The sequence below is a fragment of the Balaenoptera ricei genome, chromosome 2 (assembly GCF_028023285.1).
Source record: "Balaenoptera ricei isolate mBalRic1 chromosome 2, mBalRic1.hap2, whole genome shotgun sequence".
NCBI classification, from domain to species: domain Eukaryota; kingdom Metazoa; phylum Chordata; class Mammalia; order Artiodactyla; family Balaenopteridae; genus Balaenoptera; species Balaenoptera ricei.
In genome coordinates, this window is record NC_082640.1 from 151,079,339 (window position 1) to 151,094,228 (window position 14,890).

Genomic DNA, 14,890 nt, shown 5'->3' on the forward strand with positions numbered 1-14,890 from the left:
ATCTTGATCTTAGCTAGTTCTTCTGGATAACTTGCTGCAGCTTCTAGATCAGCATTTGCTGCTTCACCTTTTATGTTATGGAAACAGCTTTTTCCTCAAACCTCATGACCCAACCTCTGCTAGCCTCAAACTTTTTTCTGCAGCTTCCTCACCTCTCTCAGCCTTCCTAGAATTGAAGAGAGTTAGGGCTTTGCTCTGGATTAGGCTTTGGCTTAAGGGAATGCTGTGGCTGGTTTGATCTCTATCCAGATCACAAGAACTTTTCTCCATATCAGCAATAAGGTTGTTTCACTTTCTTATCACTCGTGTGTTCACTGGAGAAGCACTTTTAATTTCTTGCAAGAACTTTTCCTTTGCTTTCACAACTTGGCTAACAGTTTGGGGCAAAAGGCCTAGCTTTCAGCCTATCTCAGGTTTTGATACGCCTTCCTCACTAAGCTTAATCATTCCTAGCTTTTGATTTAAAGCAAGAGATGTGCAACTCATTCTTCCACTTTAATACTTAGAGGTCATTGTCGAGTTATAAATTGGCGTAATTTTAATATTGTTGTGTCTCAGGGAATAGGGAGGCCTGAGGAGAGGGAGAGAGATGGGGAATGGCAGTAGGTGAAGTAGTCAGAACTCACAACATTTATCAATTAAGCTCGCTATCTTATATGGGGACAGTTTGTGGTCCCCAAAACAATTACATTAGTAACATCAAAGATCACTGATCACCACAACAAATGTAATAATGAAAAAGTCTGAAATATTGCGAAAGCTACCAAAATGTGACACAGAGGCATGAAGTGAGCAGATGCTGTTGGAAAAATAGTGCCCATAGACTTTCTCAAAGCAGGGCTGCCACAGACCTTCAGTTTGTGAAAAACACAATATCAGCGAAGTGCAATAAAGTGAAACACAATAAAAGAGGTATGCCTGTTATCTTTTATATTAAAGAATCCAAATTTTTGAAGAGTTTGATGTTGGATTTGGACATAATGAACCAGAAATATATTCAGAACTTAGCTAAATTTAGGTAACCCCCAAATTCAGATACAGCTTGTTGATAAAAATTGTCAACAAAGGACTTATGTCTAGAATATATAAAGGACTCTAAACTCTCAGAAAACAATCTGATTAAAAAATGGGCAAAAGACTTGAACAGAAACTTTACCGGAAAGGATATGTAGATGGCAAATAAGCACATAAAAATAGGTTCAGGGACTTCCCTGGTGGTCCAGTGGGTAAGACTCTGTGCTCCCAATGCAAGGGGCCTGGTTTCGATCCCTGGTCAGGGAACTAGATCCCACATGCATGCCGCAACTAAGAAGTCCTCATGATGCAACTAAGAAAAAAGATCCCACATGTCGCAGCTAAGACCCAGCACAGCCTAAATAAATAAATAAATAAATAAATAAATAGTTTAAAAAAATAGGTTCAACATCACCAGCCATTAAGGATATGCAAATTAAAGCAACAATTTGATACCACTACACATATATTAAAATATCTAAAATACAAAATAATGACAACACCAAATGCTGGTGAGGATGCAGAGAAACCAGATCACTCATACGTTGCTGGTAGGAAGATAAAGTGGTCCAGCTACTCTGGAAAATAGTTTGGCAGTTGCTTTTAAAACTAAATATGCAAATACCATATGACCCAGCTATTGTATTTTGGGGCACTTATCCCAGAGAAATGAAAAATTATGTCCACACAAAAACCTGTACATGCATGTTCATAGCAATTTTATTTGTGATAGCTAAAAAACCAACAAGTCAACAAGTGAATGGTTAAACAAACTGTGGTACATACATACCACAATCTCAGCAATAAAAAGGACCAAACTATTGATACAACAGTTTGAACAAATCTCCAGGAAATTATGCTGAATGAAAATGCCAATCTCAAATGGTAACATATGCATGATTCTTTTGTATAACATTTTAAAAACAGCTTTATTAGGATATAATTCATGGATTCATCCATTTAAAGTATACAGTTGAGTGGTTTTTAGTATATTCATAGACTTGGGCAGCCATATTGAACAATTTTTTACTTTTTAAATTGAGATATAATCCACATACCATAAAATTCACCCTTTAAAGTGTACAATTCAGTTTTTAGTATATTCGCAGTTGTGCAACCATCACCATGATCTAATTCCAGAACATTTTCATTATCCCCTAAAGAAACCCCATACCTGTTAGTAGTCACTCCCCATTCCCCCCTCCTCCTAGCTCCTGGCAACCACTAATCTGTTCTCTGTTTCTATGGGTTTGCCTATTCTTTACATTTTATATAAATGGAATCGTACAATATGTTGCCTCTTGTGACTGGCTTCTTTTCATTTAGCATAATGTTTTCAAGGTTCATCCATGTTGGAGCATGAATCAGGACTTCATTCCTTTTTATGGCTAAATAATATTCTACTATATGGATATACCACATATTGCATATCTACTCATCAGCTGATGGATATTTGGGTTGTGTCCACTTTTTGGCTTTATGAAAAATGCTACAGTGAACATTCATTTACAAGTTTTTATGTGAATATATTTCTAATTCTCTTGTCTATTTACCCAGGAGTGGGATTGTTGGGTCATATGATAACTCTATGTTTAGCTTTTTGAGTATATAACTTTTTTTTTTTTCAGTATATAACATTTTTGAAATGACAACATTTTAGAAATGGAGAAGAGATTAGTGGTTGCCAGGAGTTGGGGATGGGAAGGAAGTGGGTGTGGATATCAAATGGCAATGGGAAGGGTCTTTGTTCTGTTAAAACTAATTGTTCAGTATTTTGATTGACTGCTTAGAACTTGATACACACAAACACACAAATGAGTACAAGTAAAACTGGGGGAACCTGAATAATATTGGTGGATTGTATTGTATCAATGTCAATATTTAGGCTGTTACATTATACCACAGTTTTGCAAAATTTGGGAGAAACTTTGCAAAATTTACAGTGGATCTCTCTGTATTATTTCTTAAAACTGGAAATGAATCTACAATTACCTCAATAAAAATTTCAATTAAAATTAATAACTGGTTCTCATATATTTTTTTTTAGCTGCAAAATTTATATTGCCTCCATTCGTCCTTCCAGAGCTGGATGCATCTACCAGCTTTCTACTATTTGCCTTTTTACTACACTAAGGGAAGAAAACATCTTATCTGCAAAAAACACTGTCATGTTGCCCTCACAAATAAAAGTTTCCATGAAAATCAAATTAAAAATACTGGCAAAACACATTAAATTTATCTTAAATTTAAGACACTAGCCCTTATTATACATATTATCAGTAATTTTTTTTACAAGTTGTTTAACTTTTTTTTTTTTTAATTTTTTCTTGCCCGTGCCGCATGGCTTGTGGGATCTTAGTTCCCCAGCCAGGGATCAAACCCGGGCCCCCTTCAGTGGACGTGCCAAGTCCTAACCACTGGACCACCAGGGAATTCCCTGTTTAACTTTTATTACTACAGCAGCCCACCTAGCACTATGCAAGAGTTTTAGCTCAATATCATATTGCCTAAACTAGACAACACAATCACCAACTGAATACTTTAATATTTATCCCTTCTATACCTGGCTTTTCTTAAATATAGCTCTCTTTCACCTGTTTCTCCATTATTGGACAGAAACACATGATAATTATTTTTGTATGTCCCACAAAGAGATAAAGTTAATTATAACAAAAGATTTACATGTATGCAGTGAAGAGAAAAACTGTCTCATCAAGACAATTGTGTTCCTGTAGGATTAAATAATAGGTTATTGGAAAAGGGAAAGATGACTCATGCTGAAGGTACTCTACTGAAATCACTAGACTTTTTTTTTTTTTAAATAAGTTTGACACAGTTAAACTGTCACTAATTTTTATTAAATTCAGAAAATGCCAATATGAGCTATGGAATACTTTTTAATGTATATAGTATCTAAAATCAAGTCAAAATGAGACCTTGGGGCTTCCCTGGTGGCGCAGTGGTTGAGAATCTGCCTGCCAATGCAGAGGACACGGGTTCGAGCCCTGGTCTGGGAAGATCCCACATGCCACGGAGCAACTGGGCCCGTGAGCCACAATTACTGAGCTTGCGCGTCTGGAGCCTGTGCTCCGCAACAGGAGAGGCCGTGATAGTGAGAGGCCCGCGCACCGTGATGAAGAGTGGCCCCCACTTGCCACAACTAGAGAAAGCCCTCGCACAGAAACGAAGACCCAACACAGCCATAAATAAATAAATAAATTAATTAATAAAAAAAAAAAAAAAAAAAAAATGAGACCTTGTAGAGCCTTTTAGATATCTGTTTTGACAAATAGATGAAAAATATCTATAGGTACCAAATGCTTTATGTACATGTAGAAAATTGCTTTTAAAAAGTACTTGGAAATTCTTGAAAATAGCTTACATATTTTCTTTAAACAAGGTTTAAAACCTGTCTTTTTTGACAATTTGGTTTAAAAGGTTTTTTATGAATTAGGCATAGACATAAATCCTAATTGAATCCAAATCCAAATTATCAAAAATCCCAAACTTCAGAAGTATTAGTAGTAAGTTATTCTGTGGAGAAGAACAACAATGCTACCCATAGTAAAATTCCTACAATTTTCAGGGATTTGCATCACATTTTTTTCCTGAAAGAAAAAACAAATTAAGAAATATCTCCAAAGTGTCATAAGATTTATTGTATCTATGTAAATTATGTTTAAATTTAATTTCTATTCACCTCTCTATGCTAAAAGAGGGAAAATGTTAGCATAAAAAATTGAAAGAAATTATCTATCTATCTATCTATCTATCTATCTATCTATCTACATGAAACCTGGAGTCAGGCTATTGATAAGATAGCAGAAAAGAACTTCAATGAGGTCCTGAGCAGAAAAGAGGTCTCAAGGAATAAAGCCACTCTTATGGGCTGAGTGTGTCCCCTCAAAATTCATATGTTGAAGTCCTAACCCCTAGTACCCCAGAATGTGACTGTATTTGAGGATAGGGTGTTTAAAGAAGTAACTATGTTAAAATGAGATCTTTAGGGTGAACCCTAATTCAACATGACTGATGTTCTTAATGAGAGGAAGAAATCTGGACACAGTGACCAAGCGAAGTCACAGAGAACAGATGGCCATCTACAAGCCAAGGAGATAGGCCTCAGAAGAAACCAACTGTCTCATAATGAAAAAAAAAAAAAAAAGTAATTATGTGAGGTGATGGACGTATTAACCAACCTTATTGTGGTAATATTTTACAATACGTGTGTATATCAAATCACCACGTTGTACATCTTAAATTTACACAATGTTATGTCAGTTATATGGCAATAAAGCTGGGGAAAATATTAAAAAGAAGAAACTAGTCCTGCTGACACCTTATGTTGGACTTCTAGCCTCCAGAACTGTGAAAAAATAAATTTCTGTTATTTAAGCCACCCAGTCCGTGGCACTTTTTTATGGCAGCCCAAGCAAACCAATAGAGACACCATAGATAGCTACTTATTCAAAAGGCTGGTCAATGTCCCAATAAAAGCATTTAGAACATTTTACTTAAAGGTAACCATAGAGGCAATACAGACATAAGCAGCCACATCATGTTACCTTTAATAATGACACTGGCCTTTGGGATTCCAAACTTGGTTACCTATCTCTTGCAACAAATATTTTAGGGTACTTGAGTTCAACTAAAGAATTCCTATAGGCACTCTCTAGTTCATCACAGGGTGTCAAGGGAAAAGTCAAGGCATTTCCTACAAATGTGGTTTCTTTTTCATCTGTTGATATTACTCAGATGTTTCATTAAGTATTTAATAAAAGCAGTGGGTATTTGCCATTTGGTACTATATTGGAAAGTGGGAACTCACCCTTTCCACTGAAAAATGCTTAATACATGTAACTATTATTATTATATACATTTTGAGCATGGCAGTTCCTAAGCAATGTTCTAATACTACAGCATTCAGCAGTAACTCAAAAGCGGCACTACGTATTATACCATCTTCAAAGGGACTTCTCTGGCAAAAGACAGATTTGGGTCTACATTAGTGCTCCTCGGCGATAAGAGGCTTCAGTATTGAGAAAACAGCAAAACTGAGTTCAGATATTACTTTGAGTCTTTTATCACAATGTTTCTCTCCCTACAGAGGATATAATTTCCCATGGTGTTTTATTTTCAGGTAATCCATATACCTCAGCTAAAAGATTCTTGTATTTCACCAACAAACCAGCAAGGTCAGGATGGACTGGGTCAGCTGCCCTTTTGTTGCACGTGATTGGGTTCCTGGTGGGAACCACTTCAAGAGGTGGATCAAAACAAGCCTACAAAAAGAAATTTCAAATTAATTAATTAAACATGTAACCTATAAATCAAAAACCGCAATGTTTTAGCCCACACAAACTCAAGTAAGTAACTCTAAATAAAATACAACTTTAAAATATTCATTTTGAGGTGCTATCCTAACAAATAAAATAGGTCTCAAGAAAGTAGCAAGTAACATGTTAACCTAAAAGGCTACTTTACATTTTTCTAAAAATTCTTACCTGACAATTTACAACACCAGCGATAAGTAAATGCAGCACATCTAATAAACATAATTTCTGGGAGTGTAGGAATCAAGAAAACACATATAAAATGTCTGGGGAAATTTTAATTCATATCTAGTAAAACCTCTACAGAAACTTGAACTATTATAAGGTCACTGATGAAAAATTTACCAGTATTTGTTTTATTTTTGATTATAAATCAATTCCTAAGCTTCTATCATTACAAAAATTGACTTTTTTAAAAAATCTGATTTCAGTAAATCAACATCAATTTTGTGTTTCTTTCACAGCTTACTGAGGGTAAAAATTAGGGAGATTTACCTGTATTGCAATATCTCCTCCTATTGTCAAAAGAGTGTATGATGTTCTAAATTTTAATTAGCATAACTGGTTAAGAACAAAGTTTATATGATTCAAATGAAGCCAAGAAAAATGTGTTAATCTAAATCTCTAAAAGGTATAAATATATCACATGGTGCTTAATGTATTAAAGGAACAAAATACATTTTTCTAAAGTTAGCAGGTTTTAGAATTTTACGCTTACCAAGATACTAGGAACATAGGCCTGCACAGGAGAATACAAAATAACTATGTTTAAATGTTTAAAAAAATAGAGAACTTTTGAAAATGTGATTAAGTCACAAGAGACCACAAAGAATTAACATATTGGAAAACATGCTGGAAAAACAACCAAATAAGACTCTTAGAAATAAAAAGTGTAATAGTTTTAATTTGAAAACTGAATGGACACATTAAAAAGCAACTTAGACATAGCTGAGGAATGAGCGAGCTCAAATATGAAGGAAATTATCAAGCATATAGGAAAAAATAAATGGTGAAAGAGAGTTTAAAGGCAGAGAGATTGAAATGAGAAGGCCTATCATATGTCTATTTGGAGTCCAAGAAGGCTACATTCTAGAGAATGGGGAAGAGACACTATTTGAAGAAATAATGTTTTGATAATTTTACAGAATTGTTGAAAGATACCAATCTAAGTGGCCTAGCAAATCCCAAGGAAAGTGACTAAAAAGAATTTCTTTACCTCCACACTCAAAATGAAACTGCAGAACATCAAGGAAAGATCTAAAAAGCGGATAATAGAAAGGACAGATAATTACAAAGAAATAGCAGTTAGACTGGTGAGTGACTTCTCAATAGTAACAGAGGCTGAGAAACAGCAAAATGATATTTGTAATGTACTAAGAAAAATATATCATCTTTTACTGAGTCTAAGATGCACAAATTTTCACATCTCTGCAACTGGGCTGCAGCTTAAAGTTGATGCTAATTCATATATGGATAGGTTAGCTGAAAACATACTTCTGAATTTCAAAATAGTGGATAAAATAGTAGTATTTCTTCAAATCAAGGATATAAGGTAACTGTCAACCAGAATTTTATACTTAATTAAATTATGTTTTAAGATTAAGAGTTAAATAAAGATATTTTAGACAAACAAAAATTGAATTTACCACCAATAGGTCCTCACTTAAGAGTATTCTAAAGGATGCATTTCACATAGAAAGAAAATGAACTCACAAAGTCTGAGATACAAGAAAGACTAGTAAAAAAAAGAACAAACAGTAAATATCATGTGGGTATATTTACATAAGTGTTAATTAATTTAAAAAGTGTGATTTATGGGATTGAAAATAAGGAATAGAACCAATGCAGGACAAAAAAAGCATATACACTGAGAGGAGAAAAACAGTTTAAAGCACTATAAAATATTCATATTTCTCAAGAGTAACCATACAGATTTCAGTTAACTTTGCTAAGTATATATGTTAAAACAGCTAATATAACTAGTTAAACAATAGTCATACAGCATATAACTTATAAACTAGTAGAAAAGGAAAAAATGGAATGAGAAAAAAGAAATAAATGCAACACAACAAAACAAAAACAATCAGTTTTTGGTATGATAGAAGGAGGGAAGAGGAAACAAAAATAATGGGACAAATAGATTATACATATGATGATAGAAATATACCCAAATAATTAGTAATATCAATAAATGCAAATGGACTAAACTTTCCAGTTAAAAGCAAAGATTATCAATGTTTTCAAAAAAGCAAAAAACTGAAAACAACCCACATGTCAAATAAGAGTTTAATGGATAAGTAACTTATGGTATATTTGTACAATAGAATAATTATTGAATAATTGTACATAGATCAACACAAATCTCATGAAGTAAAAGAAGTAACAAAAACACAAAAGCAGTATAATTCCATTAAGTAAACTTTTAAAACAGATAAAATTAATATTTATTAGGGATACATATATGAGTGATAAGACTAGGAAGAGAAGCAAGGGAATGATAGACACAAAACTCAAATATCCACTATTTTTAAGTTTAGGTGGGAGTAAAGGGATTCAGTTAGTAAGGGGCACACAGGAAGATTCTAAGGTACTGGCAGTGTTTTATGAAACTAGGTGATGGGTTCATAGGTATTTGTTTTATTACCTAATCTGTGTGTATATATTTTATAGTTCTTTTCTATTTTTTTATTCTATTTTTTCTATATTCTTTTATTCTATTTTTTTATTCTATGTTTTAAAAAATCCATTCACAAAACAAAACTACATATCTTTTAAGATGCATATATATCCAAAGACATACGTCAAACATATTAGACTGAGATGAGATAGAAATGGAGATGGAGAAAAAATAAAGTGAGAGGGGCCTTGCACAGAAAGATGATACTGTACCATGAACTAAGCATGATTAACCTGACAGTGTACCTGAGATCTAAAACAAAAGGGCAAATTGATTAAAATGTGCTAAATGTCTTATTTTTAGTACACCACAATATCACTAAGATTTCAAACACCAATAATAAAAAGAAAAAAATAATACTATGTTCAATTAGGTTTTTAATTTATAAAAGTAAGAAATATTCAATCAGCAATTTATTTTTGTAGTCAAGTTCTTTCAAATACAGCTTGAAAACTTTTCTTATTTCATAGTTTAGAAGATATGAACAAGGAGACATGCTGTACAAGAATACTCCCTGCAGCTTGTTTATATAAGAAAAAACTAAAATGTATAAAAACTGATATATTACTCTAATTTGTAATGGAATTCTATGCAGCAGTTAACATGCCCAGACTAAATTTATGTGAATCAAAAAGAACTACTCTCAAAAACATAAGATTGAGTGCAAATAGCAAGGTAGAAAGTCATGTCTAGTAGAATATCATTTATGTAATTTTTAAAATCCCCAAAACAACATAAGAAGCATTCACATATATCTAAAAACATGTACATAAAGGCTATACACTTAGTTCAGAAGTTATCTCTGCAAAGGAAAAAAAATGGTCCAGGATGGTCCAGTAGTACTTTCACATAGACTTGTAATAGCAGCTGCCCTAACACCCTCATCTCTCACCACCCCAGACCCTGGGTCCATTCACTTCCCTTACAATACAGTAACCAAGATGACTAATGCTCAGCAGCAGAGGCCCCAGGGCCTGCCCCAGTGCTAGGAGTGGCAAAGATCTTTACTGGTTGATGTCTGATCCTACTGTAAAATTTATTTATATCATCCATCCCAAGAGTGAAGAATGGGATCGGAGGTTACAAAATGGTCTTCAATTTTGTCAGTGAAGTTTTATTTCTTAAAAGAACAAGTGAAGCAAATTTGGAGAGAAATGTCAAATTTAAATCTGCGTGGTAGGTACGTGGCGTTGTATTAGTCTCTGTACTTTTCTGTATGCTTGAAATTAAACACACAAAAACTAAAGTTTACAAACATAATCCAACTGACTTTTAAAATCACAAACTATAAGGACATTATCAGAGGATAAGAAACATTTTATGTTACTATATTATAGTTATAATTCAATTTAGATTTTAATATATATTAGTCGCAAAGAAAACATATGATATTATTTTTAAACTTACCTGTTGCAAACTCAAGCTTTTTGTCTTATAATTGATTTAAAATAAAGTTCATAGTTAAATGAGGACATGTTGAAAATAAGATAATTACTTTATTAACATAAACTTTATAATTTTATAATGTACCAATATTTAAATATATTTTTATGGTGTTATCATATTTCATGAAAAATGGTAAAATAATTTTTTAAATTCCTAGAGGGATTCATGAGCATTTATGTACTTGAAAGGAGTTAAAGGTTGTGGAACACTGTCCTTTTGCATTGTATCAGTTACTTCTTTTCCCCATTTTTATAGAGGTATAGTTGAAAATTAAAATTATATATATACTTAAAGTATGTGACAATGTTTTGATACATGTATACATTGTGAAATAATCTTCACAATCAAGCTAATTAACATATCTATCGCCTCACACAGTTACCATTTTTTCTTTTTTTTGTGGTGAGAACATTTAAGATCTACCCTCTTAGCAAGTTTCAAGTATACAATATAGTATTGTTAACTATAGTCACATTGGTGAACATTAGATCTCCAGAACTTATTCATCTTGCATAACTAAAACTTTGTACCCTTTGACCAACATCTCCCCATTTCCCTTTTCCCTCTACCTCTGGAAATCACCATTCCACTCTCTGCTTCTGTACGTTTGACTGTTTTAGATTTTACATATATGTGAGATCATGTAGTACTTGTCTTTCTTTGTCTGCCTTATTTCAGTTAGTAGAATGTCCTCCAGGTTCATCTATGTTGTTGAAGATGGGAGGATTTCCTTCTTTTTCAAAGGCTGAATGATATTGTTTTTAAAGAATACGTATATCACATTTTCTTTATCCATTCATCTATTGACTTGTTTTAACGTAATACATTTCCTTTCCTAAGACAGAAACTAGGCTTGTCATTCTGATTTAAAGCCAATAGGGGATGGAAATAAACCACCCCCCTAAGCCTCCATCTTCACCCCCCAGCTCAAACTTCATCTCCTAGGAGCTACAAGCTAAAGAATAGATGGATCAGTCCACTGGTCTTAAAAATATCAACGGAAGAGATATCATCTGATCCAAGAGGGTATTTAATTTCCAGAGTCTTATTAGGATGCGGTCCTAATAAAGCTGCATACCAAAGGGGTAATATGGGACAATAGAAAGGTGATGGGAGTCAGACTACTCAGTTCTGCCCCTAAATCACTGTGGCCCCTCTCCAGTGTTCAGTTTGCTAATCTGCAAGATGATGGGGTTGGATCAAATTAACTCAGAGTCCCTTTACAGTCTATTTTTATATTGTTTTGGGATTGTGGGCCTTGGTGAAATATCAGAACCACCAAAAAAGCAAAAATAAGTAAAATCTACCTTGAGGTTCCATTAGATTCAGATGTTTCATTGCTTCTTGTTCTAGAGTCAAGCCAGGAATCAAAAGAAGTGAGAAATCATTTGACCTCATGTCTTGCATCATTCATTAGCAAAGGGTGCTAGCACAGGCAAGTGGGCAAACAGAACTGAACTTTCCTTTCTTTTAGCTCTCACTTGTGCAAGAGATTTACCTCTTCCTCCTGAAAATGGGGGGAAAAAATAAATGCCAGAGTACAACTCACCCCTGGGCTATTTTTCCGAGATGTGTAAGCTGATAGATGCCTGAGTTCCGATGGCTTAGCCTTGTGGGGCCCTTTGCTTTGGGCAGTAGCAAGCCTGCCTGGATTTGAGTGGTTTAAAAACTGGAGAGGGCTTGACATGCTGGAGATAAAAGAAGAATGAAACAGATCTAGTAATGGTGAACTAAAGTGCTTCCAAGAAGAGTTTGCAGAGAATAGTCAGGAAGAGATGCTGAGGTCTGCCCAGAGTCAACGAAGTCTTCGGGAAGGTTCCACCTCAGATCCTTACAGTTTAGCCAGACCTCAGAAGGAGGTGCCCGCTGAACCTGTTGCTTGGACACAAGACAAATCTAGTTTCTAAAGATAGTATCAAAATACTGTTTAAATTATAACTGGTTGAAAACAGCCCACTGATATACATATATGCACTTATAGTATCATACTTAAATGCTACTTGTGAATCATATCTTTAGACACTTTTCCTTCATTTTCAATTTCTGAATCAGAAATGCTAACTATATCTCTCAAGATTCAGCTAAAAGATAACGTCTAAAATGAGTTAATAATATAGCATGTGATAGCTCATAGTGCTCTTTCTGTCCCAGAGGAACAAAAAATGTAACCTCACATTATGAATGATTTTTATAAATTCAATCTCCCAAGAACTCAATACTGCCTTAAATCCATTTTCCCTATCCATTTCAATTCCATATATTATCTTTCTTTTCTAAAGTGAAAATAAAAGAAATAGAAGAAAGACATCTTCCAAATTAATACCTATGTATTTTATTAAGTGAAAAGATGAAGATTTCTTTTTTAAGTTCGGAGAATGTACTCTAGCAGGAAAAAAGTGGCATTTAGAAACTGTGCACTGGAAGGGCTGCAAGTAAGTGGAGTATGAGTTTCCTTTGCTGGTGGTATCTCCCAGGAAATGGAACAGCCCCAGAATGAGAGGAATTTTTATAAGAGGAGGGAAAAAAAAAAAAAAAATCAGGTGGGTGTGATTTGAAGAACATGGAACAGAAGTATGAAGCTCTGGTTTTCTTTACTAACACTGAAATCGGTTTTGAAATTCCTCTATTAATTTATTCTAGATTTATTGATACTGAAAACACTTATTAAAGAACAATTGTCTTTAATGAAACTTTAGTCTCATCCTCATTTTAATTATTTGATACTTAAAATCATTACTATATCAATTCCTTTTCTAAGAACCAAAGAAGAGACTTAAAAGAACAACTAAAATTTTGGTGAATTGAAAAGGGAGAATGAACTGCTCCTCAGTCCTGGCACAAGAATCATACTGGAGACAAAGGTCTTCTTAAGAATCCTATCCTCTGCTTTTATTTTTATTTCCTTACCATTGTATGAATCTTATGCTCTATTAAAAACTTGTTAGTTTCACTCATATTGCCTCTAAGAAAAAAGCTACTATGTGAGCCAAAATATATCCCCAGAAGCATGAACTGATCCTGCAGTATCTCAAGTACCACCTCCTTCCTTGATTCATGCAAGGTGAGGGTAATCTCTCTCCTCTCCTAACTCTTATAGTATACGATCTATACTTTTCCTTTGATTGTTATCTCATTCATATTGTATCATGGGGACTTCCCTGGTGGCACAGTGGTTGAGAGTCCGCCTGCCAATGCAGGGGACACAGGTTCAAGCCCTGGTCCAGGAGGATCCTGCATGCTGCGGAGCAACTAAGCCCGTGCACCACAACTACTGAGCCCACGCGCCACAGCTGCTGGAGCCCGTGTGCCTAGAGCCCGTGCTCCGCAACAGGAGAGGCCACCGCATGAGAAGCCCGCACACCGCAGCGAAGAGTAGCCCCGGCTCACCGCAACTAGAGAAAGCCCGTGCACAGCAACCAAGACCCAACACAGCCAAAAGTAAATAAGTAAAAAATAAGTAAATTAAAAAAAAAAAAAAAACTCACATTAGAAAGATACAGTATGCTATGCTTCATTTAGTGGAAAGTAAAAACCATAAATTTTTACCATATCAGGCACAAGAGAAAATTCCAAATCCAAGGTCAATTCTAGAAGAAACCTGAATTGGCCAGTATGAGTGGCTGCCCTGCACTATTTACCAAAAGAACGTTTGCACATCAAAGGAGCTGTTGCTAGGAGAACGTATCACAGAGGTCCAGGGAAGGGCAAAGAGACCTCCTAAAGTGATAAAGTAAGGCCTGTGGGTCTTTACTTCCCTAATTAATGAAGTGAAAACATAAAGTGGTTTCATCAAGCATGAGCGAACTTAACAACTCTTAGGAAAGTGACCCCACTGAAAGTAAACATTCCAGCAAAGGTAAAACTTATATTTTGGGGCTTTCTCTTGTGAAATTCTTGGAATAGGTCAAATTTTTGTACTTCAATACTTACACCTTATCAAGAAAGAAGTATTTTGAAAGGAGGAGAAAAATGATGATTCCATCTACTATTCCTAAAGCAAGAGATGATTTGTCTGAAAAACTGGTATTCTAATTCTAAGAAATTATGTCCCTATTATGTATTCTTGATACCAGAATCACTAGAATTATACTTCAGATATCATCTAATCTAGTGGTTCTCAACCCTGCCCACCCATTAGAATCTCAAAGATAACTTCAAAAAATACTGATACTCTGACACTACCCCAAGTTCTGACTTAATTGGTCTGCAGTGGAGAGCCTAAGCAGAAATATTTTTTTTTTTTCTTCCCCGCAGTTGCATTTTTAATTAATTAATTAATTTATTTATTTATTTTTGGCTGTGTTGGGTCTTCGTTTCTGTGCGAGGGCTTTTCTCTCTAGTTGCGGCGAGCGGGGGCCACTCTTCATCGCGGTGCGCGGGCCTCTCACTATCGCGGCCTCTCTTGTTGCGGAGCACAGGC

The 14,890-nt window shown here is 34.7% G+C and overlaps 1 protein-coding gene across 6 annotated transcripts in view; it reads right to left on the reverse strand.

Annotated features, from left to right (window-relative positions):
- LOC132359785 (coiled-coil domain-containing protein 170-like) overlaps positions 1–14,890 on the reverse strand; it is a 52,024-nt gene that overhangs the window by 33,982 nt on the left and 3,152 nt on the right. For 5 of the 6 annotated variants that reach the window (XM_059914408.1, XM_059914405.1, XM_059914407.1 and 2 more), the window contains 2 exons: positions 12,020–12,158; positions 6,168–6,296 (listed from right to left, as the gene is read on the reverse strand). In XM_059914408.1, coding sequence (XP_059770391.1) covers positions 6,168–6,296; positions 12,020–12,157 — 267 coding nt within the window. In that variant the 5' untranslated portion in view covers position 12,158. Of the gene's footprint in view, positions 1–4,752; positions 6,297–12,019; positions 12,159–14,890 lie in introns of those variants that run through there. The other variant, XR_009500936.1, reaches the window with a different exon arrangement.